The sequence below is a fragment of the Sceloporus undulatus genome, chromosome 7, assembly GCF_019175285.1.
Source record: "Sceloporus undulatus isolate JIND9_A2432 ecotype Alabama chromosome 7, SceUnd_v1.1, whole genome shotgun sequence".
In the NCBI taxonomy this organism is placed as follows: Eukaryota; Metazoa; Chordata; class Lepidosauria; order Squamata; family Phrynosomatidae; genus Sceloporus; species Sceloporus undulatus.
Window position 1 is genome coordinate 3585159 of NC_056528.1, and position 26905 is coordinate 3612063.

General features: G+C 44.2%; 1 protein-coding gene across 18 annotated transcripts in view; it reads left to right on the forward strand.

The window, feature by feature from the left end:
* Positions 1–26905, forward strand: part of RERE (arginine-glutamic acid dipeptide repeats) — a 339495-nt gene that overhangs the window by 255011 nt on the left and 57579 nt on the right. For 17 of the 18 annotated variants that reach the window (XM_042479825.1, XM_042479823.1, XM_042479830.1 and 14 more), the window contains one exon: positions 20614–20694. In XM_042479825.1, the coding sequence (XP_042335759.1) occupies positions 20614–20694 (81 nt within the window). Of the gene's footprint in view, positions 1–19504; positions 20130–20613; positions 20695–26905 lie in introns of those variants that run through there. The other variant, XM_042479840.1, reaches the window with a different exon arrangement.

Genomic DNA, 26905 nt, shown 5'->3' on the forward strand with positions numbered 1-26905 from the left:
AGAGCTAGTAAACATGGCACCATATTTACCCTCCACTGGCTTGGAATAATTTCAGGCACTCAAATCAAACATCCCAGTTATGGATCTGAATTTTGAAATGGGTGGAGAGGAGATGGAGTTGGTTTGACATTTTTGGGGCGGTGGTCGGGAAAGATCCCTGTTGACGGTTTCATTTCGATACACATTTTGGAAACGAATTTCCCTCCTGAGGAACTGAGTATTAAGGGCCTTGCCTGGGCAGGCAGTTTCTGGTGTTCCAAAAAACTGGTGAGCCAAATGAATGCCATTGTGGGAGAAAGGCAGGCTATAGATCCTTGAAATAAATAAATGTGAGTTCTGGCCTTAAGTTTGTGCTCCTGTCCTGAGCGTCGGTGATGCTTTGAATCAGCTTTCCTGTGTTCCTCCCTCTGTTCTTACTCTGATTCGTTGAGACGTCTTAAATAGTTGGCACCCTTTCTCCTAAAGGAGATGTTTTTATTCGGAGGCCCCTGTACCAAAAAGAAAGGGAACTTATGAATCATCTGCTTAAAGGGGTGTGGAGGGGGAGAAGAGAGAAAGAGAGCTACTTTTTCTACATCTGCTGCCAAGTGCGCTGCATGAACCAGCCTCTTCCCTGGTAATTGGATAGTCACGTTGTAGGAATAGATCAGTCGCTTCCGCAGAGATCTTAAATGCTTCTGACAAAAGCCTAATGGAGGTTTAAACAAACAGGGGCCCATTGTGGCATTTCAGCCACCGCCACCGTGCAAACTAACGTTGCGGCCAAAGCCGTGAGCAACGAGGAGATGCATGCGGAGGGAAAGTTGGCTATCAAAATCTGCCAGGTTGGCTGACGCTGCCCATCCAATGTCCGCAGTGCTGGCTGCTGCGATGTCTCCGGCACAGGAACCTTTGGCTTGCTGGGTTTCCGCCAAGCTCTTGCTGTTCTACGAACAAGCTGGACCTGGCATGCCTTCGCCACCTACAACTTACAATGTGTTACATTTTGGGGCCAGCCTCAAAAGGGCTGCTTTAGGCCTACCCAAGCTCTTACATGCCCCCAGTGGGATGTTTGACATGATTCCTTCCCTCTCCCCACAACTTCTTGACCATACCCTATTATATTGGTGTGGATGGTGTCTCCTAAATTTTCTGGTGCTGGAAATACAAGTCCACAATCCCCCATTGAGTGCATAGAATTGGTTGGCATTGTATTATTATTCTCATTCCTCAACTGAGATGGTAATAGGATAGAAGTCAACCTCCTTTCAGGACAGTAATACTAATACTAATACTTAATACTTATTTATTTATACCCCGCTCTTCAGCCAAGGCTATCAGAGCAGCTTTACAATTTGTTACAGGCTCCAACATCTAATAGGAGGATGCGGATCATCACACTGTACCGTCTTAATATATATAGAGTTCATATTTCTTGCCTCTCCATTTGCTTTGTTAGCCCACAGAGAGTCATGCAGCAGATTCCTGGAGGGATGTCAGCCTGTGGCTCTTGTCAAAGGAACAAACTGCAAGGGACCCGACATCACCAAAGGAAAGGCCACTTTTATGCCAAATGGGCCTAAAGCATCACCTTTTAATCAGACTCTGTTATTTCACTTGGCATTGCCTATCCTCACCCTTCCTGGATGCCAGGTCTGACAGTACTGAAGGTTATGGCCATGCAGTGCTTTGTCTTTGTGCACAGCTATTTGCTCGTAGATGAGTGGGCTAAGAAGGTTTTGCCATGTTTTGGGGGGACTTCATTTGCAACCCACCTATCTTACAGCTCCTGTTTTAGACTCTGCTTCCTGGGCTGCACAGACAAACCAAGAAGAGGGACTGAGATAGCATTGTTTGATTTTCGTTATCCTACGGAACAAGTCCAAACTTGGGTACATGTCTGAGTAAGCCCACATGATCAATCCCAGCTTACTTTCTCTGATAGGAGAGACAGGCAAGGTTTTCACTTCCTATACTTTGCTTTTCTTTTTATTACACTGTCATAACAATAGCAGAGCCACTGTGATGTAGTGGTTTGCATCTTGGACCAGGACCTTGGAGATCCGGGTTCGAATTCCCACTGGGCCAAGGAGACCTTGGGCAAGACACACTCTCTCAGCCTTAGAGAAAGCCAATGGCAAACCCTTGAGCAAATCTTGCCACGAAAACCCTAGATTGCCTTGAGGCTGTCATAAGTCGGAAATGATTTGAAGGTTCACAACAACAACATAACTGTAACAGCAACACAACTGCAACTTAATAGTAACAGCAACAACAGAGCTGTAACAAAACACTGCAAACTGCACAGAAAACAGTTGGTGCCCTGGCATCATAAATGAAGAAAACAGCTTCTCGGGGAAGGTGTTGAATTCACTCCTATCTTATGCTACCTTTTGAAATAGATCTACTAGAAAATGATTCAGGATAGGCGACTAAGGTGCCAGTTTTCTGAAGCCAGATAGAATGAAATCATGCTAAACTGATTAAAATTCTCTTCTACCCAACCCAGTTTTACAATGGCCCCTGGGCTAACAGATATGTTTTACAGATGATGGACAAGAGCTGAGAGCCAGCAAGTCTCCTCCAAAACAAAACAAAGCAAAGCGAAAATCCTATCGGAGAATAACTCAGATCTTCTACCATGGTTCCAAAGAGTGTGGTTCTGGCTGCATTATAGACTTCTTCTTGCCTGAGTAAATCAGATCCTAGATAGGATTTCCACATTGGGTCTGTATCTTCTTTCCACCATGCTTCAGAATAGGAAGTTTTTGGTTGTCGGCTTTGTTGAATGAAGCACAAGTTGGGCACCAAAAGAAGGAAATGGATGGTACCAGAGAGCTTTTTCTGAGCGGGGTGGGATTCTGATGCTTTGGGCTATTCGCTGCCATACACATGTTTCTTATTATTCTTCCTCCTCCTCCTATATTTAGAATATTTTCCTCTCAACCGATTCCTTCCTTTGCAGAGTTAACTGCCGGTTTTGGAACTTTCCAGTTCTAGGGATCTGCATATGTGAGCATTAATCCGGTTTGCAGGAACATAAAACCGCAAAGCAAGAAGTAGCTAATATATCATGGGTTTTTTAGGATTTCTCTACTGTCAGCTCAATGGAGGAGACTTTGGCATGCGTTATCCTCAACTGTTTGGTGTATTGGAGGGAAGTATTGCCAGAGTCAGGTTTACTACATTTAAAAGCTTTGTAACTCCAAATCTGGTGATAGACAAACAGACAGATGGGTTCTTGTTTTGCTTTTCAGTTATCGCTTATACATGCCTCCAAGCATGTTCACATGGGGATTTGTTTGCAGTCGAAGGTAACGCCGACTTGATATATTATAGTGCTTATTAGCAATTTGGAAATGCTTGGTGGTTTGCGGAGAGGAATCAAAAAGACATACTGGACTTTGATTTCTTGTTGACTCCTAGAGCTCTTAATACTGGGCCCTTTTTATCTCATTCCAGTTGATGCTCTCAAACAGCACTTTACAGAAAAAGAGTAGATCTAGAGTTGAAGATCTAGTTAAAAACATCATAGCTCAGGTTTATAAATGGCTGTGTTGCAGATCACCTGTGGTAAGCCACGTTTCCAAGCTAAGGAGCCTTACAGATGTTGGATCTTCTTCCACCTCTTCCTTGTTAAGCTTGTGGTAAGGATGAGGTTGCAGACTAGAAACTTCATAAGCAATGAGATGATCTGCTTTGGTGTCCATTGTGTGCCATAGGTATTTATTTTGTAGCATTTACTCTGCCTTAACCAGGCCTAAAGAGCCTATAGGTACCAGATCCCATCTGATCTTGGAAGTGGAGCACAGTCAGCCCTGGTTGTTACTTGGATGGGAGACTGTCCATAAATCCCAGGTGCTAGAGACTATATTTCAGAGGAATATAGGTGCTATAGACTATATAGTGCTATAGACTATATTTCTAGGTGCTATAGACCATATTTCAGAGGAAATCATGGGAACAGAAAGGGATGGGAAATTTATTTCCCATCCCTTTCTGGTCCCATGATTTCCAGAGGACTGCACTTAACACTCCACATTGTGAGTTGGTGGAAGAATATACATAAATACTTGCAACTCTGTACAAACACAAACACAAGTACCAATGTGTCAGCGGCAGTAAAATGAGAGAATTACTCGCTTTCCAAGCAATGATGCAGAATTCAAATTGGTCTGAAAGATTTTGTTCATTGATCATCAGTATCTTTGATCACTACGTCCTCATAGCCTATGTACACAAGTTGACAGCATCAAGGTAGTGTTCTACTTGTCTGACTGTCAGATATGCATAATATCAATTGTACTAACTGGCAAAACCACCTTGGAGGAGCCCTTCCTTAAGAAAACCCTCTGAAATCCATGGGGTCATCATAAGTCGACACGCCACTCGAAGGCATATACTGTTTGTAGATTATAAGGGTCTCTTTCTTACTATATCATAAGTAGGGTTTTAATAAAGAATTTGACTTCTGCCTATTCACTCAAAGAGACCCCTACAATCTACAAACCGTGTTTCCACATTGTCAGGACTCTTGCCAAAAGCATCCTTTTCATATTCCTGTGTATACAGTCACCGTTTTGGTGGGGAATCCATTCTGGGGACACACACATACCCCGCGAAAATGGAAATCCGCAGCTATTCAAGCCCTGTTGGCTTGAATAGTGGCGCAGTCCCCATTTTAAGTCCCTCCGTTTGCCCCTCGTGAGTAAGCGAGGGACACGGATTCAGAGTTTGCGCAAACAGAGGGACAATTGTACACGGTTTCTTTTTCAAAAAAGGACAGCTCCTCATTTTATTTTTACCATTTTGATCCTACCCTAGAAAAGATAGCAGCGTCTCGTGTGTGTGTGCGTGTGTGTGTGTGTGTGTGTGTGTGTGTGTGTGTGTGTGTATGTTAAATCCATCGCCGCTTTGAATACTCGAGCTCCCTGTTTGATCCAGGCACCGCCTTTTGAATGTGCCACGGCAGGCTGCTCTTGCTCTCTTAGATTAGGGCTCCCGGTGCGCTGTTGACTTTATGTCCTTCCCCGGATCGCATTGCTTGTTGCCACACAGCCCTGTGATCCGCTGCCTCCCCGCAGCTCTTGAACAATTAGTAATTGAGCAGGCAGTGGATGCGCAACGTTGTGCGTTCATTACAAGAAGCTTTGTGAGTCTGATATTTTTTGTCACCCCCTCTTTTCAGTCGCACAGCGTTTCACAAGGAGCCGAGGAGGCGGAGGCGGAATCAGAGGCAGCCCTTTTCTCTCGAACCCCATTTTTGGACAGAGAGATGTCTGTTGCGTTCAGGCCTCTTGGCTGTTTGTCAGCACATCTCCCGACTTGCCTCTTGTGCGAGTTGCCTGGCAACCCAGGGATGGAGGGATGGTGCCTCCGTTGGTGGATGATTTATCGAGGAGGTGAGCCCCGGAGGCAAGAAAACGAACCGGACCTTTAAACAGGAGCTGACATGAAATGTGGCGCAGGGAAGCTTAACAAGGGCAGCCACCTCCCAACGCTGGGTCCAGGCGAGGAGGAGGAGGAGGTTGGGAAGGGATGGGAGTCAATAACCAAGGGGGCAGCTATTAGAGAGAACGGGAAATAAAGACGCTTCGCTTACGGATAATTGATTTACTGTTGGGAGCCTGTTTGGGGGAACGTTCGCTTTTTCCTGTACAGGATTCCACACAGACAGCCGGCTTGGAACAGTTTGCCCCCACCTGTCTCTCTTTCTTCCTTCCTTTCTTGCAGGGGATTTCGAATCTACATTGGGCACAGGACCCCCGTGGGAGTGGAAAAAACGCAAATTAAAAACACTACATTCATCCCTCCACATTCACTTTAAAATAATATAAATGAAAACAAATGCATTGAATGGAAAGACATCCAATGGGCATTAATAGGTTTTGCGATGCTTACTTTCTGTACAGTGTAAGAACCATGAATGCAGGTTATCTACACTAGTACACTCATCCTTCCACATTTGCTGGGGTTAGGGGCACAGGACCCCTGTGGATGTGGGAAAACCGCAAATAGCAAAAACACTATGGCCTGTTACAGACTGCCCAAATAAAGCTGCTTCAGGTCTCTTTGGAGGTATGCTATTTAAATGACGCATGGGTCCTAAGAGTCCGGAGGTTGCGCCAAAGCCACACTCCATTCCTAAGCACTGGAGGGCAGCTTTGGTGCAGCTTCCAGATTCTTAGGGTGCATGCATCATTTAAACAGCATACCTCCAAAGAGACCCCAAGCAGCTTTATTTTGGCAGTCTGTAACAGGCCTATGTTTCTACCTGGGAGAATACCTCTCTAGGAACCTCTAGGTCCTCCAGTGCAACTCTGTGGTCAACATCTGCCAGACATTGACCATAGAATTGCGCCGGAGGAGCTACAAAGGCCTAGTGGAGTCTTCTCTCCAGGTCCTTTGGTGCGTCTTTTGGTTAATGTTGACCATAGAGTTGCGCTGGACCTAGATGTCCCTAGCGAGAACATATTACTAAAATCCATGAATAATGAAAGCTGCAAAAGTCAAAGCCACAAATGCAGAGGTCCAAGTGTATATGTAATGAGAGCCTGCATTATGTAGTGGTTTTTGTTTTGGATTAGGTCTCTGGAGACCAGGTTTCAGTTCCCAACCAGGCCATGGAAACCCGTTGGATGTCCTTGGGCAAGTCACATACTCTCAGCCTCCTCCAAACAAAGCTTTCCAAGAAAACCCCACAATAGTTTTGCCTTGGGGTTGACATAGGTTAGAAATGACTTGAAGGCACACAACAACAACAACATGTAAAAATAGTTCTCTCCAAACGTACGGATGGTGTGCTGGAAGTTAGAATATAAAGTCATCCAAATGCTGACAGTTCTGTGCTTGGAGGGGATGGGAATATGGTTTGTGCTCTTTGTCTCTCCTCACCAGCCTCAGGGGTGCAGAAACCCTTTTAGACATTTTGTCACCTTTCATAACACATTCTCTTCCATGCTGATTTTCAATTTGATCCTTGTTGGTTGCAGAGAGGGATGAGGGAAGGTTTTAGCAAGTAGCACTTGAATAGTTGCATATTCTATGGAAGAAAGAATCTCCTTAGATTACCTTCCAGAGATTTCAGTACCGAATAAACCAGAGAAATAGGATGGATATAAGCTGTAATGCACAACCACTTGTTCTGGAGTAATGTTGCTGACGCTCATTGTGAATCTTTGAGAGAAAGGGACAAGATGAAAAACCTGGGTGCATATGTATACATGAAGGTGTATGTTTGTCTGTTGCATTTACAATCCATCCTTCCTTGAATATCTCTTCTCTCCCCATCCCTATTTTTATTTCCACAATTTTGGGAGGTAAGTTAGGCCAGAAAGCGAGAGACTGCCCCAGAAATATACTCAAACCTGATTCAGGATACTAACCACTGAACCCTGAACACAACCCAAGCATCCTCACAGAAGTATACCCTTTTATTTTTACACGAATGTGCCCAAGCAATATGTTCCACCTGATTTAGCCAAGAAGTATGTAAATGTGGTTATTAATGTCTTTGCATTTGGCATAAGCACTATACATGTAATCTGTTTATATATGTCATTTACACACAGCTGTGCTAATGCTGACTTAATGCCAATATTTTCTAGTGAGTGAAGGGATGGTTTGATGGTAAACCTATTGTTGGGAACAAAAAAGCCTTTGGCATTCCCTTCAGCGAGGCCATTTTAATGACAGCCTTGCGGTGGATGCAAGTAGACAGAACACAGAACCTACAAAGCGGAAGAGATGCTGTTGCGTCTCTGGCTTCTGGGGTGCATCCTTTAAGGCCCACAAAAACATCCTTATTCCTTGTTAGCCTACTAGAAGAATCTGCCAATGCTGCCCAAGACACATGTCTATCTGGCAGCCTTTGACCCTAGTCTGGCTTATAGATCAAAACTAGGTTATGTAGCATTGGCTTCTATCAATGTAGTCGCCTTGGATCCCATCCAGGGATAAAGGCAGGATATAAATTAAATAGATAGATAGATAGATAGATAGATAGATAAGAATAAGCCACCAAAGACAAATTGTTTATCCGCAGCCAAACTCTTCTAAGCTGGTTTCTGGTTGGATGGCAGATTGCAAGCAGAAGGAACATAGGGGTCCTTCTTGTTCTTCTTGAATCCTTGGTCCTTCTTGTTCTTGAAAAGCAGTGGTTCTCCAGCTTTTCAGGCAGGAGTCTTTCTGGACCCATCTAAGAAATATTTTGAACCCAGGATCTTATGCAGATGAAGCCGGGGTTTGTCACTAAGCCCTTCCCGAAACTCATAAGCGAAAGCCCTTACAGGTGTTTTGCCTGTTAGCCTCACTTTTCCAGAAACAAAATGAAACAGTTTTCAGCCTCACCTTGATCTCCAACCTTATCTGTAATTTCATGACACAGGCAAACAAAATGAAACATCCTTCCCTTCCTAGAATGATGGCATCCCATTGCTTCTTGCCGTTCCTTTAGTTCACCTTCAATGGAGATGAACCAAGGCTGCAAAAGAAGGGGCTTTTAACAGCAGACCATAGTGGACCCACTTGAGTTTCTCCTCCCACGCAGTATTGTTAATGTACTCACAAGTGACCTGTCCTGCACAACCCTTCTTTGCAGTCCTCCAGTTGTGATGCTTTTAGCAGTTCCTGTGGTGATCCACCTCCAAAGTGCTTTTGGAGGAAGCATGAATCCCATCTCAAGACAGGTTGAAGGGGAAGACTATGGGAGGCTGGCATTTCCTCTGACAATGTCTTACAGTAAACATTTAACAAAACATGAGTTACATGCCATGGTTGGCCAAGCCACAAGTGGGGACAATAGTTGTGATGGTGTGCATCTTTCACATGCTAAGTGCATCAGATGTTGCTCAACCGGGAAAACAGAGATGCAGAGACAGACAGAGAGACATGTGTGGCCTTTGGATAGGTACTAAAGCAAATCTCTCACACACATATGCACCAAGTTGATCAATTTGTAGCTGTAACATTTAAAGAGATGTGAGTTTTCTTGATAGTTTTAAAATGGGAGTGTTTGTGCAAATGGATTGGAGGAGCATAATTAATAAGGAAAAAGAAGAGCAATTCGGTTACTGTTTAAAGGCTGTATATATGAAACTCAAAATTCCATGCTCTAGTCTTCCTTTAATAGAAATTGTAGCAATAGCATTAAGGTTTGTGGAGGGGGGGCTGGTTGGTCATAAACAACATGCTTGTGTAGCTACTACTACTTTTAAGTAGTAATAGAAACTTGAAGAGTTTAATTGTGGTGCATGGATAAAATATTTCTGAGAGAACAGTTGTATCTTGGTAGGGGAGAATATTAGTTTGCAGATGTAACACTGAATAGTTTCATGCCACAGAGAGAGCTATATGGGCTCAATGCACTATAACAGGAACATTTTCTTCGTATAGCCACCAGATTCCTCCACAATCTGCGCAGAGAAATGGGAACAGGCAGAAAAGGACACACCGTCCATAGCCATCTAAAGACTCAATTTATAGTCCTGTATTGTCTGCCCTGACAGACGCTCTCCATAGCCTCAGCTCAGCATGACCCTTTTTACTGAACACTCCAGGGATCCTCTGAATGCAAAGCATGAACTAAAACTACCCTAAGCCTACACAGCCCAGTTTTGTTTAACATAATCTCAAACTTCAACCTGCCTGAGGCTAACTTTATCAATGCTGGAAAAGACAGTCAAGCATTTCTCAGGCCTTTGGGGAATTTTAATGAAGAATTTTAGGAATTCCTAAGAGGATGCACCAGGTTTCCATTATTGCTCCAAGTTTCCCTGCCATTCAACTCATTTCCTGCAAATGCGTTTCAGGGTTCTGGGCCCTTTGATTTGGTTTGTTTGAGATCATGGGATCACTTGGTACATCTTTAACGCTGTTGTATACAAATACACACACGTTCTTGCTGGATGCCACCATGCAGAATGGCATAAGCCTACTAAAATTCCCTACTTTGTGAGTTTGGAGTGGTGTTTGCATGAGAGAGCATGCTACATTTTATTATTGTGCAGCAATCTGTCCAGAAGAAGTGTCATTTCAGCTATAACAGAACCAGTGTTACAGTAGATTCCAGATTTGTTATACCTAAATACCTGTTTCATGTGTGGCCAACATCATCGATGGAAATTTCGGGACTTGCTTCTGTTGTTCCGAAGCGTATGTATTTACGTTACTACAACCTCAGAACTTAAAACATCTGTTTCCTTTCTCAAGAGGACCCTGTCGTTCTGTGCGGTAGAGATCACTAACAGGATTCATGGTGCCTTCACCGTAGTACACAACCCTCAAAAGAGCATTCATAACTGTAAAACGGCTGGGAGGAACGCAGTGCAAGATCATAATATAAATCAGCCTTGAAAGTTTGGGTTGCCAAGTGATAGGGTTTTCCTTGGTCTCCTATGCATCATTGGCAATGCTCAAGCTTAAGACTTGTTGGGGGGCTTTAAAAGAAAAAATACCCCTAACCTTACATTGCTGGGATAACTCCATTCACTTCTTGGTTGCAGCAACTACTACATATTAAATATTTGAGGGGATGTCATAGTGAAGATGGAGCAAGCTTGTTTTCTGCTGCGCCAGAGAATAGAACCCAGAGCAATGGATTCAAACTACAGGAAAAGAGATTCCACCTGAACCTTAGGAAGAACCTCCTAAGCTGTTTGACCGTGGAAGAAGGTGCCTCATTGAGTGATGGAGTCTCCTCCTTTGGAGGTTTTCAAACCAAGGCTGGATGGCCATTTCTAGGGCTGCTTTGATTGTAAGTTCCTGCATGGCAAAGGGTTGGACTGGATGGCCCTTGGGGTCTCTTCCAACTCAGTAATTCTGCAACTAAACAGTTAACAAAAGTGTCACCCCAAATGCCAACCAGTGTCCTTGTCTTGGGCGTTTTATACTTGGCGGCAACCTCCCCTGGCAAGCTGGAGTCCCTCAATAATGGGCAACCTGGTGCATAACCTTAGCCGCAGCCTCCGTAATGGCACTATCGCCACATTGATAAACATGCCATCTGAGCTCTGTTAGTCAGAACATAATGGCTTTGTGTATCTTGTCACACCATTTGTTTCGGCAGATAAAATATGGGGCCTACAAGGAACGCATATGCAAACATTAGCATGCTTGTTTCTAGTTGCTTCTTGGTTATTTATAGCCCCCCTGTTTACACATTGTGGCAGGGATACCAGAGGACCTAATAAATTATGTGACGGAGGGGACGCAGAGGCACGTCGGCTTGCGGAATGGCATTAGGAGACCTTGTGTTCTAGCCATTCAATAGCCATGGCAACCGTTTTTTGCAAGGCGCATATCTGCATTGTCTATCGACAATGGCTGCTGACCCATCAAGCCACAGAATTCTGTAATGATGCTCTGTGTGTGTGTGTGTGTGTATATAATAAAGTTCCTATTCCAGCTATGCCACATTTGTGTGCATTTCGTGAACTCCTGCTTGTTTTTGTCAAGGCCTCCAGCAAGCTTTAATCACTGCAAGGTTGCTGTTATAAACCTACGCTCTTCGTATTTATCGCCGCCGCCGCCACCGAAAGAAAAGAAAAACGTTTCAAAAGGAAGTGGCACATACTACGGATGGAGGAAATATTTAAAAGGCAAGGGAGGGACGGGTTAGTTCCCTCAGTGCCGCTTGCGCATATAGTAATTTGCTTGTGTGAACTGTGGTCTTTGTGGCATATCTGGTTGGCTTCATGATCCTGTTTTTCGTAGCAAATTGCTCCTTCGCCGGCAGTCGTTTCAAAGCGATGAAAACTGCAAGCTTAACACTCTTTTTGCGACTTGGTATATGCGAAATCCAAGAAGAATCGCACTCCTCGATCACCACAACCTTTTCTATTGTGTGTACGGGTCAACAAATAGGATCTATTACCATGGGACTAGGGCGTTTCTAGTACTGTAGTATAGTCCTGGATCACAGAAACCTAGGTGCAGGTTTCTGACTCGCTCCGAAACTCACTGAAAGCCATATTGACTGGCCTAAACTCCTTGGAGAGAAAGGGTTGAATGATTAAATCACAAATATATATGGTGTTATTCTGGATGTGGTATAGAATAGAGTTGTTCATTGCCCTCTCACTCTTGCAAGGCCTAGGGCAATAACAGGGCAGCCGCTCCGGGTACAGCCTACTGACAAAGAGAAATGAATCAATACAATACAATACAGTGAATGAGGCAAAGATTTGGGGCAATGCTCTGGTCTTCTTCACCCAGAGATAATTTTTAGGCTTTGGAGGGGAGCAGGAGGGAGATGGGAGAGGTCTTACAACCTGCTTGCCTATTTGGGAGGGTTATTCCAAGGTTGCCTCCGCACTTGCAGAAATAATCCGGTTTGACACCACTTTAACGGCCATCTGGAAACTGAATTTTCTGCTGCCACAACCAACTACAGTTACCAGAATTCCATAGCCTTGAGCCATGGCAGTTAAAGTGGTGTCGACCTGGATTATTTCTGCAGCGTGGAAGCGGGAAGTACCTCCAGAGTAGGGTTGCTGCTTCCAAATTGCAGGGTCCATAACTCTATTTTTTTGTTGTTCCTTTTCCTTTCTACGGTCTAAGACTTGTAAGGCTCAGATCTAGCACACTTGCTGCGTTAGTGTGAATATCTTTGCCCCACAAATGTGCAAGGGGTGTGGCATGGTGGATCTGTGAAAGGACCTGGCATGGTGGATGTGTGCAAGGACTTGGCATGGCGGATGTGTGCAAGGACCTGGTATGGTGGATGTGTGCAAGGACCTGACATGGCGGATGTGTGCAAGGACTTGGCATGGTGGGTGTGTGCAAGGACCTGGCATGTTGTATATGTGCAAGGACTTGGCATGGCGGATGTGTGCAAGGACTTGGTATGGTGGATATGTGCAAGGACTTGGTATGGTGGAGATGTGCAAGGACCTGGCATGGCGGATGTGTGCAAGGACTTGGTATGGTGGATGTGTGCAAGGACTTGGCATGGCTGATGTGTGCAAGGACTTGGCATGGTGGATGTGTGCAAGGACCTGGCATGGCAGATGTGTGCGCACATGCACTTTCTTTTCTTTAGCCAGTTGCATTCCCTCGAGGGTGATTTCTGCAGAGCCATCAAATGCCAATGGTTAGTTAGGACCAAAGCCCAACTGAATAAGGCCACCTTCTTGTCTCCATTTTCGTCTCCATCTGATGTGTTGCTGAGGGAGGGAAAGATGCCTCTTGCCAGAGGTCTGAACTGCTTGCTTGCACCTTAGATTTTGGTTGTTGTTGTTATTTTAAATTTAGCTAATAGTTTATAATCCTAGGGTCATAGATTTTCACCTGCAGTTATGGAAGTAGAGCTTGGTTATGACTCCTAACAGTTTTCCTTGGCTTGGGTTGATTGTCAAGATTCAGAAGTTGAATATTATTTTCCATAATGCGAGTCTCTCGCATCTTGTCTTGTCAAAAGCATTAAAAATAGGATGGCAGGCAAAGCACCTGTTGAATTTTTGGGATGGAAAGGGTGCAACAATCTTGGTAGCGCTTTCAGAAATGTGTGTCTTACTCAGTTCCTTCTTTGGTGGAGCATCTTCTTCCTGCCTTTACATTTTCCCGTATCTTATGACCCAAGCGCAACTCTGGCAAGTGAATTCTATACAGTTTATGGAAGAGGAGAATTTGTGGGCTATTTCTGTACATCTCCCCCGCCTTCCCAACTTTAGCGCATCATCACTGTGGGAATAGACTCCTGCATTTTATGTCTCTCTGTAGGGAGTTCAGTTGTCTCTTGAGAAGAACATGAAAGCAATTCGGCAATTGCTTTTTCCTGGAGACATTTAATCAGAGGAGGCAGAAAATATAATGGAATGAAAAGCTTTGGGAAGGAAATGTTATGAAACAAGGTATTTTATAAACTGACTTATAACTCATCTAATGGTTTTAAGATCTCCCCTCCAGTTGTTTAAATTACTGTTTTTAAATATCAAAATGAAACGCCGTTTGAGGAAATTAATCAAGCTTCTAAGAGCAGGTTTGACAGTGTTTTGGTATGTGTCAATATTTTCCCTTCCCCTTGTATATTTTCTGTTTTGGATGTTCAGGGGGTAAGTACATTGCTGATGCGACCAAAACAGCAGCAGACCCTCACAAGCGGGAGTTATTTGCAGACATAGACAAACTCCAAAAACAGCTCTCTGGGGACTGTATTTGCTCACTGGACCAAGAAAGATGGTTGAAGAAAACAGAAGAAGTGGCTGGAGTCTTGAACAACTGCAGTGTTTTGTTGTATATCAAATATGTGACTAATATTGCAACAGTGATTCAGCTGTAAATGATGCTATCAGATGTTTTGGATGCCATACCAGATCTAAGGAGTAGATCTTGTAGCACCTTTGAAACCACCTGAAAGAAAGAAGTTGGCAGCATGAGCTTTCATAGACTTCAGGGCCTATACAGATGGCTGCGCCAACGAAATGCCGTGGCCATGATGCATCTGGAAAAAGGAGCCGCAAAACACGTCTCCTTTCTTCACTGCTGCCGAGGTGCCATTGGCGCCCTGGAGCAGCACGGTGACATCCCTTGTGCATCACTCCGTTTGGACACGGCACATGAGACACTTCACTGCCGTGCATACCGTGTATATGGCGGCGCACAAAGATGGCACCCAGGCAGTGCAGTAGGGCTTAAGAGCGTGTGGAGGCTTCACTCTCCCAAGTCCCAATTTCGACCTCAGTCAAAATCCTAATGTCCAGAATTTAACAATACATATGTGCAGGTTTTCCTTCAGTTGGACTGCTGAGATCAGGTTTGTGTGTGTTAAGGCACTGGTGGGTGACCAGTGGGTCTAGCCAAAGCCATTGTGAATGTACTGTACACCTTAGAAAAGCAACAGACAGGAGATTGTGTGACCAGTTTGCGTTGGGGCATCCAGTGTCAGATGAGGAATCTGTGGCTTTCCAAAGATAGTTGAACCTCTTTGTCATTCCTTACTGTCCACTGCATTGACTAGGGTTCATAGGTGTGGAGTTTGTATTATTGGTAGCACTGTTATTGCTATCAACATCGTTGTTGTCGTCTTTATTTACACGCTTACGTTTCTCCAAAATTCAAGGTGGCTTGAAGGATCCGAGGATTATATACCTTAGTTGCCGTGACTGTTGCAAAGAAGTTTGGAATCCGGCCTCATCGGGAATTTTCGAACAGAATTGTAAATTAGGAACCATAATGTAATTTGTTTTTTGCACGGGGAAGAGCTCCGCACGGTGCTCTCTCGATTTGGGAGCTTAGTTATGCGGATCATGAGAATCCCTGTACTATAAATACATGGCGCGAACGTCCCATGCGAGGCTGCCGAGGATTTCGTGGCAGGAAAGTTGATATCCTTTAAGGTGGGAAGATCTAATGAAAGGGGTCCCCTCCACCCCTTTTAAACCTTTTAACACAATCACTTGTTAAATCCTGTTGTGGGATGGGGATGTGACCACAACTCCCAACACTGTGTTCAAGTTAAATGATCTGTCATCATAATAAATGGCTATGCAAGCCACAGGCAAATGCATGAAAGGGGTGGGTTGAGGTTGTAATGGTGGGGAGTTTAGTGAAGGCTAAAAACCCGGGGAACTGCTGGATTAAATGGGAGAGGAAACAACACACACACACACACACACAAAAAGCCAAGCTACAAGTGAGTATAAGTAAGCAGAGTACTCTTCGCTGGCAACAAATATTGCAGAAAAAGAAAGAAGAGATATAGGGCCTACTTAAAACAGAGAACAGCTATTCTTGTGCCATGTTCCTTCGGTTCATTTTGCTCCTTCATTTAAAAATAAATACTCGCTCTTATAGCATGGCAGCAGGTACAGATCCGGTTTCAGAACATTTCTTCTAGTTAGAGCCAGGTTGAACAACTAGCCAAATGCCAATGAAAGAACAGAAATGGAAAGTCCCAGTGATGCACATCCTGCGGAGAGGTCCGTGTCTCTTTTCACGGGACCCTTCTAAAATAGACTTTGAGGTGCTTTTCCTTTCCTTTCTCCCCTCTCCTTCCCCTTCAGTATTGAATATTTTTAGTCCCCACAATTTATTCCCATCTTATATCAAAATCTAGTCTGTCTCTACATTTTTCCCAAGACTTCTTCAAGTATGTAACTGCCCCCCGCCTCCGCCGCCACATTCGCTCTCATACATATATGGAAGGGCTCTCTTTCTGGGAGAGAGATCTTTAGATAGATTAAAAATAGATCTAACTCGCACAGCCATTTTGTGTCTGGGGATAAGGTTATTTTAGCGAGCACTTGGACGCTTTTAGATCTGCTCGGGAGCCATAAAAATAAAGAGTGCAGATCCGGCATTAACGTTCGTTTGATCTGCTTGTAACAAGCCTTTGAGATTCGCGCTTAAACCTTTGGGAGGTTAAAGCAAGAAATAAAAATGGCCCCTGTGTGTTTGGTTACCTAAAGAGTCTGATACGATTCAGAGATATAGCCGTGTTAGTCTCTGAAGAGGTTGATGGATTTCCACTCCATTCTGATACGGTTTTTGAATAAAGAAACAGAGCATGTGGATGGAGCACTGAGCACATATGTACTATACGTGTCTAGATTACTTTTACACCCGTTTAATCATTACCGTTTTCTTGAACGAATCGGATAATCAGTTTAGTGAGGTTCTTGACCATTCTCTCTTGGAGAAACCAAGGCTCCCTTGCAGAATTAAATTGGTCATGGTTCCACAGAGGGTTTCCATTTGTGGTATAGCCATTGCATTTCATGGAGGACTCAGACTATACAACATCAGAGGTCCAAGTATCTCTTTAAAGAGAGACTCAGAGGTGGTGATAGAAGAGAGGATCTTCTTGTTAGTGCCCCCCTGTTCCCCCAAAACTCAATTTCTTTAGCCCCGATCAAGACATTCCTTTACCTCCAGACATTTGATCATAGAATCATGAGATGTGAATGACTGTTATTGTTTTTTAAGACCAGCTTCCAACTAATCGATTATCCCTATGATGCTCTTGGGTGGGATTCAAAGTGGTTCTTCATGACATGCATATGTTATTTTCTTCTTCTTTTAAAATCTGGCATATTTCAATATTGGAAAGGGGGTAAAGTCATCTAATTAAATTAAGAACAACCACATATATTTGGCTTTTTTATAGCTTTGTTCTCCCGTCACTTCTTCGGTATTCCTTTCCCCCCACAAAACAGTAAGGAGGGAAAGACAGAATAGCATCTCAGAGTCTTTTGGAGTACTGTATAGGTCTAGAAAACGGGTCAATGTAAATACTCTAAATTTTACCTCTGACTTATTCACGGGTCGTATCAAAACCCATAATTTTGGCCCCAGAACCTGTCCTCGACTTACGCATGAGGTCGACTTATAGTTGAGTATTTATGGTAGTTCCTTTGGAAGCTCCTAGATAGAGAGAGGGTTAATGCAGTTATTATTATGTGAGTTACAGTCTAAGGACCCATACAGACTGCCAAGATAAAGCTGCTTCAGGACACTTTGAAGGTATGCTGTTTAAATGTTGCATGCGTCCTAAGAGTCCAGAAGCTGTGCCAAAGCTGTGCTCCAGTCCTTAGGACTAGATCGTTGCTTTGGTGTGGCTTCTGGATTCTTAGGATGCATGCAGCATTTAAACAGCATACCTTCAAAGTGTCCCGAAGCAGCTTTATTTTGGCCTGTCTGTATGGGGCCTAAGTTTCCCTTTTAAAATAGACAAGAAGCAGTTTTAAAACATCGAAGAAATATCAAACAATATTATATTATATATTAGCAGTGCAGCTTAGTGCTAGAATTGAAAAGAGCCTAGACCTGTGTTAATCTGACATGCTGTCCTTTTGAACCAGCAAAGAACCAGCATAATTCCAGTGTGGTTTGTGGGTGCTGTATCGCTTGAAAAAAATCTGACTACAAACTCCTTTAGATGTGGAGCATGATCTAATGTAAATAGCTGGATTTGTTGGTGTGTTTTTTTAAAGAGAGGAAAAAAACCTGGTCCCTCCTATTTATGTCATCTGTAAAATCTGGTATTTCGAGTATCTGGTACAGAGGCTTGCATCCAGGAAGAAAAATGATGCACTTTAAATTGAAGTGCTGCTGTTGCTGGAAGTCTTGTAGGCTTTCTAGTGACACAGAGCTCTTCACCAGCTAGGAATAGCCAATTACTAACTCAGTGCTCGAACCGTCATGCATCCATTTCCGTCCTCCACACCTACAGGCTAGTTTCCAAAGCCAAATTGGTCTCTCCACCTCATGCTCAATAGCTATGTCTTTGTCCACAAAGGCTTCTGAATTTGAATTGACATTCTCACATAGCAATGGCATACATATGTCTGTCCCTGGTTTCCACTCCAACAAAAGCATCTGACGAAATAGACCAAAGTCTACGAAAGCTCAGGCTGCCAACTTGTTAGTCTCAAAGGTGTGGCAAGATCTCTCTACGTACTACTTCCAGTTTGGTTCTAGTGGGGAAATATAAAGGGTGTTATCATCTAAGACATGGAACCTTTCTCTGTCCTTGCTTACTTTTTTGTAAGGCTTCAGTTTGCAAAATCAGAGTTGTGATCCAGACGCTGATGAAAGGCTGGCCTGGTGAGAGCTTCATTATCGGGTGCCGACAGATTGAGAGGTTCCACTCTCAGGACTCAATTCCTTAGAGAGTCTCATTAGCACAACCCTTCTTTCATGATACTGTACTTTTTAGTACCTTATTTTTAATAGCAAAGGTGACAAGACAATATTTTATTTGCCTAGTGCTCTGGACTTAATGATCCTTCAGTCAGACGTTTTGAAACCAATGGGCCTTAAGTTAGTTGGGTCTTAAGTCCCTTTGATTTCAATTGGGTTTGCTCGCAGTGTGATTATGAGCTGCATCCATACTGCAGAAATAATCCAGTTTGACACCTCTTTAACTGCCATGGTGGTGCCACAAGGTATCACCTTGTGCAATCCTCACCCTCCTAGTGATGCCTCTGTCTGAGAGATGGCCATCCATCCTCTGTTTAAAGACCTCCAAAGAAGGAGACACCACCACTTTCCAAGGGAGCATCTTCCACTGTCGAACAGCTCTTACTGTCAGGAAGTTCCTCCTAATGTTGAGCTGGAATCTCTTCTCCTGTCCCTTGCATCCATTGTTCCTGGTCCTCTTCTCTGGAGCATCAGAAAACAAGCTTGCTCCTTCCTCAGTGAGACGCCCCTTCCAATCCTTAAACCAGGGCTAATCATATCACCTCTGCCTTCTTGAAAGTGTTTATATCCCGAACCCTGCTTTGGGACCTGTGACAAGGAGCTGGTGTTGTCGGCCGAGAATGAATCCTCCCTTGTCTGATCCAGGCCACCTTTTGCCGTGCGCTTGGCGGCTCTTCCTCTTCTCTCTTTCGCAGCTCAGCCCTGCTTGGATCACATGTTAAGCTGCTGCTGCCTCTGCTTCTTTCCTTCCTTCCTTCCTTCCTTCTTCCCTTCCTTCCCTTTTGTAGTGTCAGAGAGCCTCCCTGGTGACACTGATCCAGCCACCTTTCGTCCAGGACACCTCCATTTGACAGGACAGGACCCAGGTTTTGCCTCTTTCCTCCACTTTCAACACTGGCTGGCTTCCCTCCTCTCCCTCTGCTTCCCCTGCTTTCCTTCCAGGGAGAGAATGGACCCCTTGCTTTGGCATTTATGTCTTGCTTTGGACATCTTCGTCTCCTTTTTTCCCATGGGAGAGGCAGCCCAGCCTTCTCCTTGTCTGGGGAGGGGGGCTTTTTCATTTCTTAAATCCAGAATGTGGGAGGATGGGGTTCAAGTAGCTCCCTTGCCCTTAAAGACTACCCTTTGCTCCTTTTCAAATTCCAATTTGGACATCTCTGTTTCACTCTCATTTTTTGTCCCTTTCCCTGTGTTGTTCGCTTGTGTGTGTCTGTGTTAGAAGGCTTTTTTTTTATCCAAGACTGATCAGTGACTGGGTTATGTGTGTGTTGTTGGTTTTGTGTTGTCTTTAAGCGATTGGACTTGTCTGCAAAAGTGAACGGACGGCACTGGCAACTCTGGATTTTGAAACGAAACATGAGTTGATCAGTAGCTGCTGTTTTTAAAGGAGGGGAAATATTAAAGCAATAGAGGTTTCTAGTTTCTTGTGGGGTTTTTCGGTCTATGTGGCCATGTTCTAGAAGAGCCCGAAAAAGCTATGGATGCCGGCCATGAAAGCCTTCGACTTCACAGTAGGGGCTTGTTTTACCTGGAAGAAATTGTATACTGTGTGTGCAAACTTTCAAATGTCAGCTTGGAGCCGTCGTGCGCGGAAAGAGTTTTTCACCTTGTCAGAGCTCAGCTATGGAAAGTAAACCCCATCATGGGCTGACTTTCCTGGGGAGGAGCGCATACACTCCTTTCCTCCACTCTTGGCTCCATCTTTTCCTCTGTTGCTGGAGCTGGAAATAGATTTTGCTCAGGGTTTTCGTGTTTATTTTCATGGAGACTGGGCAGCTAGCGTTGCAAAAACCCTCCGAATGAAACATACACAGCTGAGGTCATTTTGTGTAACAAGGCATTTCGAAAAACCTTCCTGGGTTTAAACTCTAGGCCCGAACTTTCAGTGGAGATTACCTGTCTTGTTTTGTTCTTTCACAAGGAACTTTTACTCCTGAAACAGATCCTTTTCTCTTCCTGGCTGACATTTTCTTCCCTTTATTTGTTTTAACGCAGAAACGGTTCATTAAAGGACTCAGACAGTATGGAAAGAACTTTTTCCGGATCCGAAAAGAGCTGCTTCCCAATAAAGAGACAGTAAGTACCGGTGGACTTTATATAACTTGCTTTCTCTTTAAAAAGCAATAGCAATGCTGTTCTGCATTCCTCTGTTTGATCTTGCAAAGCGGTTGTCTTTTAACCCTGTGTTGTGCTTCTGACTCAAGCTGTTTGCTCAGTTCTGCAGCTAACATTAAGCAGAAGGAGAGTTTCAAAGCAGTTGTTTTTAAAACAATTGCACTATTGTGTTGAAAAGAAGCTTTTTGTCTGTTTGTGTGGTTTGACCTGAGAATCGACGGTGCTCTGACCAAATGTTAAATTGGGATAACATTAGTTATGCTGTTGATCAAGGAGACAGAACTTAGCTGGAGGTTGTATCAAGACAGATCCAGGCTGCATCCTGAGGACCTTTTCATCCTCCATTGAACTCTGTGAAACTAACCAGCTTTCAGATCTTGCGGAAAGTCTTACAGGTGCCTTTAAACTCTTTATCAGTTTTACATAGCTTTTCCCAGAGCTCTGGGAGATTAGGATCAGTTCAGGTCTAATAGTTGTGGTTCTCTGGAAGGCTTAATTTTGTGGCGACCCTGCGTTTTGCTGCTTGGAGGAGCTTCATATCGAAGGAGCCGTTTTCCCTCTTGCTGCAAGGGACCAAAGAGCCATGAAAACTTTGGGGTTTGTTTCCTGGGTGGTCGCCGTCGTACGCCGCGTTTTAAAGGCAGCGTTCAGCTAATCCTTCGGCGTCGCTCGAGGGACAGTTACTCGCTGCGGAACCTCTTTGCCGTGAAAACGTCGCCGGCTTGTTTGCCCGAATGGAGGAGCGGAGGAAGTCATTGTGATTGTGAGTCATGGTTTTAATATAATTGAACAACTCGGGGGCTCTTAAGGTTTGCCTCCGTTGTGAAGAATGCAACTGTTGAGCCGCTGTGTTGTAAGACTGGAGGATCTGTCATCGGGAAGGAATAATTGTAACCTTACATGAATCAGACGTTTGGCCGGTTGAAATGCTTCCTGCAGAGTCTTCCTCCATTTCTTTTTTGTCCGATAGACAAACAACTACCAAGGGCAAAGTCATGAGAGGACAAACACACTTTGCATTTCGGTGACTTTCTCTTTGAACAAACGATGGGGGGAAATGGCTTCGAACGAATGAAAACCTCATTTTAAAAATAGAAAAATGGGTGTCCTTGCTAAACAGTGAACAGTGGTTCTTTTTTGTTTTGTGTGCTTTTGAAACAGAAGCGGTCATTTGCAAGTATTTCCACGGATTTCCTCTCTTAGATCCCAAACACACTGCAGAAATAATCCAGTCTGAGACCGTTTTGATGGCCCTGGCTCAGTGCTAGAGAATCCTGGGAATGATAGTTTAGTCTGGCACCAGAGCTCTCTAACCAGAGTTAGCTAAATGTCTCACCAAACTACAATTCCCAGAATCGCCTAGCATTTTTTGACCCAGTTAAAGCGGTCTCAACTTGGATTATTTCTGCAGTGTGTTTTGGACCTTAAAGTGTCATCATATGGCAACTGTTCTGTGCAAAAAGGCATAGGGTTGTTGTTCTTGCGTCTTTTGCAAAGTGCATTGGGATTACCGGAGAAATATTAACAACCGCTCCTCCGCTCATCTAGGACTTTGAACGTTCCAGATCCACGTATATTACGCCTTTTCCTTTCAAGCCAGTAAAAGTTGCACGCTCCATGAAATAGGAGGCCAGGCTGCTGCAGGTGAAATGTTACTCTTGTTGAGAATATGTAAAGCTTAAGATTTGAATGCTGAAAGGCGAGGCCGTAAAACTGAAGCAGTGTGGTACGCTGCATGCCGGCATTGAGGCCTCTTGTGCCTCTAGCGGTAACTGATCTGCAAGTAGCCTTTGACCTCCAGCGGCTTGTTTAATCTCTGCTTCCTGTTGTTGCCACAGGTCTTCCTTTTGCTTGATCTTGCCTCCTCTATTAGGCAGAGACTAAGAGGAGCAAAGGGGTGCAGGGCCAGAGACAGATCTGCTCCCTTAGTGTGTGTGTGTCCCTTTTCACAGATACCTTTGTGGCTTCTTGTTTTTTGACTTGCAAGGAGACATCTAGGATGAATCATAGAATCATAGAGTTGGAAGGACCCCAAAGGCCATCCAGTCCAACCCTCTTCTGCCATGCAGGAACTCCCAATCAAAGCATCACCAACTGATGGCCATCCAGCCTCTGTTTAAAGACCTCCAAGGAAGGAGACTCTACAACACTCTGAGGGAGTTTGTTCCACTGTCGAACAGCCCTTACTGTCAGGAAGTTCCTCCTAATGTTGAGCTGGAATCTCTTTTCCTGTACCTTGCATCCATTACTCCTGGTCCTGATCTCTGGAGCAGCAGAAAACAAGCTTGCTCCCTCCTCAATATGGCATCCCTTCAAATATTTAAACAGGGCTATCATATCACCCCTTAACCCTCTCTTCTCCAGGTTAAGCATAACCAGCTCCCTCATTCACTCCTCATAAGGCATCATGGTTTCCAGACCCTTCACCATTTTGGTCACCCACCTTTAGACACATGGCTCCAGTTTCTCAATGTCCTTTTTGAATTATGGGACCCCGAACTGGACACAGTATTCCAGGTGAGGCCTGACCAGAGCAGAATCGAGTGGCACTATTACTTCCCTTGATCTAAACACTATACTTCAATTGATGTAGCCTACAATCGCATTGGCCTTTTTAGCTGCCGCTTCACACTGTTGACTCATGTTCAACTTGTGGTCTACTAGGACTCCTAGATCCCTTTCACATGCTGGAAGAGACCACAAGGGCCATCCAGTCCAATAACAACTTTGACTATGAAGGCATGTTATGCACTTGCTTGGATTTTACTTTCTTTTTGTAATCATTTTTTATTAAACATAAACACAGCCACAAACACATTTGATATGCGCATATAAACAACCCAGCATACAGAAATAACAACAGGACTACAAACCCAGCAAACAAAAAGCAAGTAATGCTTGCGCTACTGACTTGCTTTCTTCTGCTCCAGAGCCTAGGACCCAGAGCAATGGATGCAAAGTACAGGGAAAGAGATCTCACGTAAACCAGCGGTCCCCAAACTGTGCCCTTTGAGAGATTTTGGACTTCAGCTCCCAGAAGCCTCAGCCATGTTGGACAGTAGTCTGGGATTCTGGGAGCTGAAGTCCAAAATCTTTAAAAGGGCACAGTTTGGGGGCCACTGACTTAACCATTATACCCACAAAAAACTATTAGGAAGAACTTGCTGAGAGTAAGGGCTGTTTAACTTGTTTGTCGGAAAGTGGTGGCGTCTCCTTTGGAGGTTTCTAAAGAGAGATTGGATGGCCATCTGTTGGGGATGCTTTGATGGAGAGTTCCTGCATGGCAGGGAATTGGACTAGATGGTTCTTGGGGTCTCTTCCAAGCCTATGATTATATGACTGATGGATATATTCCACTATTACCATACTTCCTTTATATGATAATATAGTTATGCTTCTAGACCATACCAACTCCATCTTACGGACCCTAAAACTGAGGTATGCCCCCAGTGAGACTGAAAGATGTAATAAACAGTTGCAATCTTTCTTAAAGATATTCAAATATATATCTTTAATCAACATTGTCAGTTTATCCGATTCACTTAATGTTCAGCAGCTGCTACCCTTATGTTGGAATAGCAAAGCCTTTCCATCTTTGGGAGTACGCTATTCTTGCTGCAGTGATCCTCTATTGTAAAGCCTTTCCATGTTTCTTCTCAATTTGTTCGTTTAGCATTCCCAGCAGAAAGGTATCTGGTTTCAGGTGTATTTAGACTTTTAAAATGTCTTCCCACATTAAGTGTGTATCTGAGTGATTGTATCTTCCTTCTTTCTTTTGCTTAAAACCATTCACAGCCTTTGCTGCTTCTCTTCCTCCTCCTCCTCCTCCTTGTCGTTGGATGATTTTAAAAATGAAGTGACTCCTTATTTAAGAATGAGTTGGCCATGAGAAATGTGTGCGATGCACAATCTTGAAATCCCACTGATACATTGCAAAGATGCCTTTGATTGTTTGGAGTAGATGGAAAGGCTCCCGCCGATTTTTAATAGAGTTGAAGTGCACCCAAGATGAAAAGGCATTGCCTTTGTCGCTGGATTTGCTTGGCCTTTGCTTTCTTTCAGCTCAAAGGCAGTGCTGTTGGGGCAGGTTGCCAGAGCTGAATAAACCATGTGTCCAGTCCCTTAGGAGGTAAGAATTACCGCAGCAGTCTTGTACTTTGCAGCATAGAGTTATTTGATTTTAGATTGGAGTCCTAAATAAGCAAGCTGCGTTCTCATAGTCATAGAGACCATAAAAGCCATCCAGTCCGACCCATTCTGCCATGGAGGAACTCTGTCTTGTCTTTTGAATGCTTGATCGAGGGTTGCATAATCCCACAATTTGACTTTCTTAAGTAGCTCTTATCCAGAAGAACACCTTCTCCATGTATCTCCCCCTCCATATGACCAGTGTGTTGCAATGCTGCTAATGCGCTTTAGAAAAGATCACTGTACTTCAAATCCATGGAGGTCTGGTGGGATGTTTTATTGATTTTAATCTTGCAGGCGAATGGGCAACTACAACTGGAGACAAACTTTAGTTGGTGATGTCCCTACCCCACCCCTCTTAAAACTGCAAAATTCCTGAGACAAAGTGAATGGGATCATTGCTTAGACAAGGGTTTCTTCTTCTTATCCTTCAGTGCAAAGTGATGGCTTCTGTATGGCTCCTCCGCCGCATTCCCTGCTCAGCTGTACGTCTCATAACACTCCCTTTATTTTGGCCAGGAGCAAAATCTTAATTGTACGTACACAGTTATGGACATTACTCTTTCGCCCTCCTTTCCCACAGGAAGCCTTCCTTTTGTGTGGATGGTTTGTTTCTCTAATGATGAGACGTATTAATACAGCATCTGGCCTTGGCACGTAATTTCCTAGGTTGCCATGTAAGCATTTTTTGTTGTTGTCTCTGCTGCTGCTGTTGTTCAGATGCCGCTACCTTTGCGTCCCTCTTTCCCTTAATAACTTGGGCTTTCGTCTCGCTCCCTCCCTTCCCCCTTCCCCTGTTCCTGATGCAACATCCAAGCCGAAATTTTCCATTAGGGTTGGAGGTTTCTGCCAACATAAACAGCCACTGCTCCTTTTCATTCCAGTCCTCCCTGTTCCTGCCAGGGCTTTTGCTCCGTCGGTATTACAGCACTAAGGTTTCGGTTTTGTTCAGGCACAGAGTGCTCTCCAAATGAAAAACAGAATTAAGATCCAAACAGAATTAAAAGAGCTGAGTGCCACATAATTTCATTGGATCACTTACCTTTAATTGACAGAGCTGTCTTCATAATGTCCTGCCTTCTCCGGTTTTAGTCGTATAACAAAAACTCTGCATTGGGAATTATTACTCCAAGGCTTGTTCCAGACTGCCAAAATAAAACTGCTTCAGGTCTCTTTGGAGGTATGCTGTTTAAATGATGCTTGCATCCTAAGAATCCGGAAGCTGCACCAAAGCTGCCCTCCAGTGCTTAGGAATGGAGTGAGGCTTTGGCATGACCTCTGGACTCTTAGGACCCAGGCATCATTTAAATAGCATACCTCCAAAGAGACCCGAAGCAGCTTTATTTTGGCAGTCTGTAACAGGCCCTAGTTTGTTGGTCAACAGGGTGCAGCGGCCTTCCTTAGCCTGGTCGGACTGCAACTCCCAGTGTACCACAGCTAGGTTTGGGTGTTCTGGGAGTTGTAGTCCTACACATCATAAGGGAATGTGGAAACCTTGGGATATAGGAATGGCTCACTGCTTGGCCTGGGCATCATTTCTAAGGGATAGGAGCATTCTTCCACTCCATCATACCCACACACCTTGCGTTTCAGACCATATGCATGTATTCCTGTAGAAAAGGGCTACGTAAGGTGATAGTCCCTGGATTGGTGCCGGTCCACAGACCATTGGCTGGTGGTCCATGGGCAGTTTCCAAGAAAGAATGAAACATTTGTGGCCACACATATGTTTCGGGTCCTTGGCAGTTGAGGAAAAAATATGCCAGTCCCCCACATCAGATAGCCCAAGAAGTACCTTCGCCCCTCCACATTTGCGGCCTCCTCTCCAAAAAATCTCTTTAAGAACCAAAGGTCTCCTCCCAAATTATTCTGGAGATGCCAGGCAAGGACTCTTAACAGACTACTCAGGAGGAGTCTTTTAACGGAGAACTCAGTTGACTGTTGAGTTCATGGCACCATTGTTGATAGGCTTCCTTGACAAAGA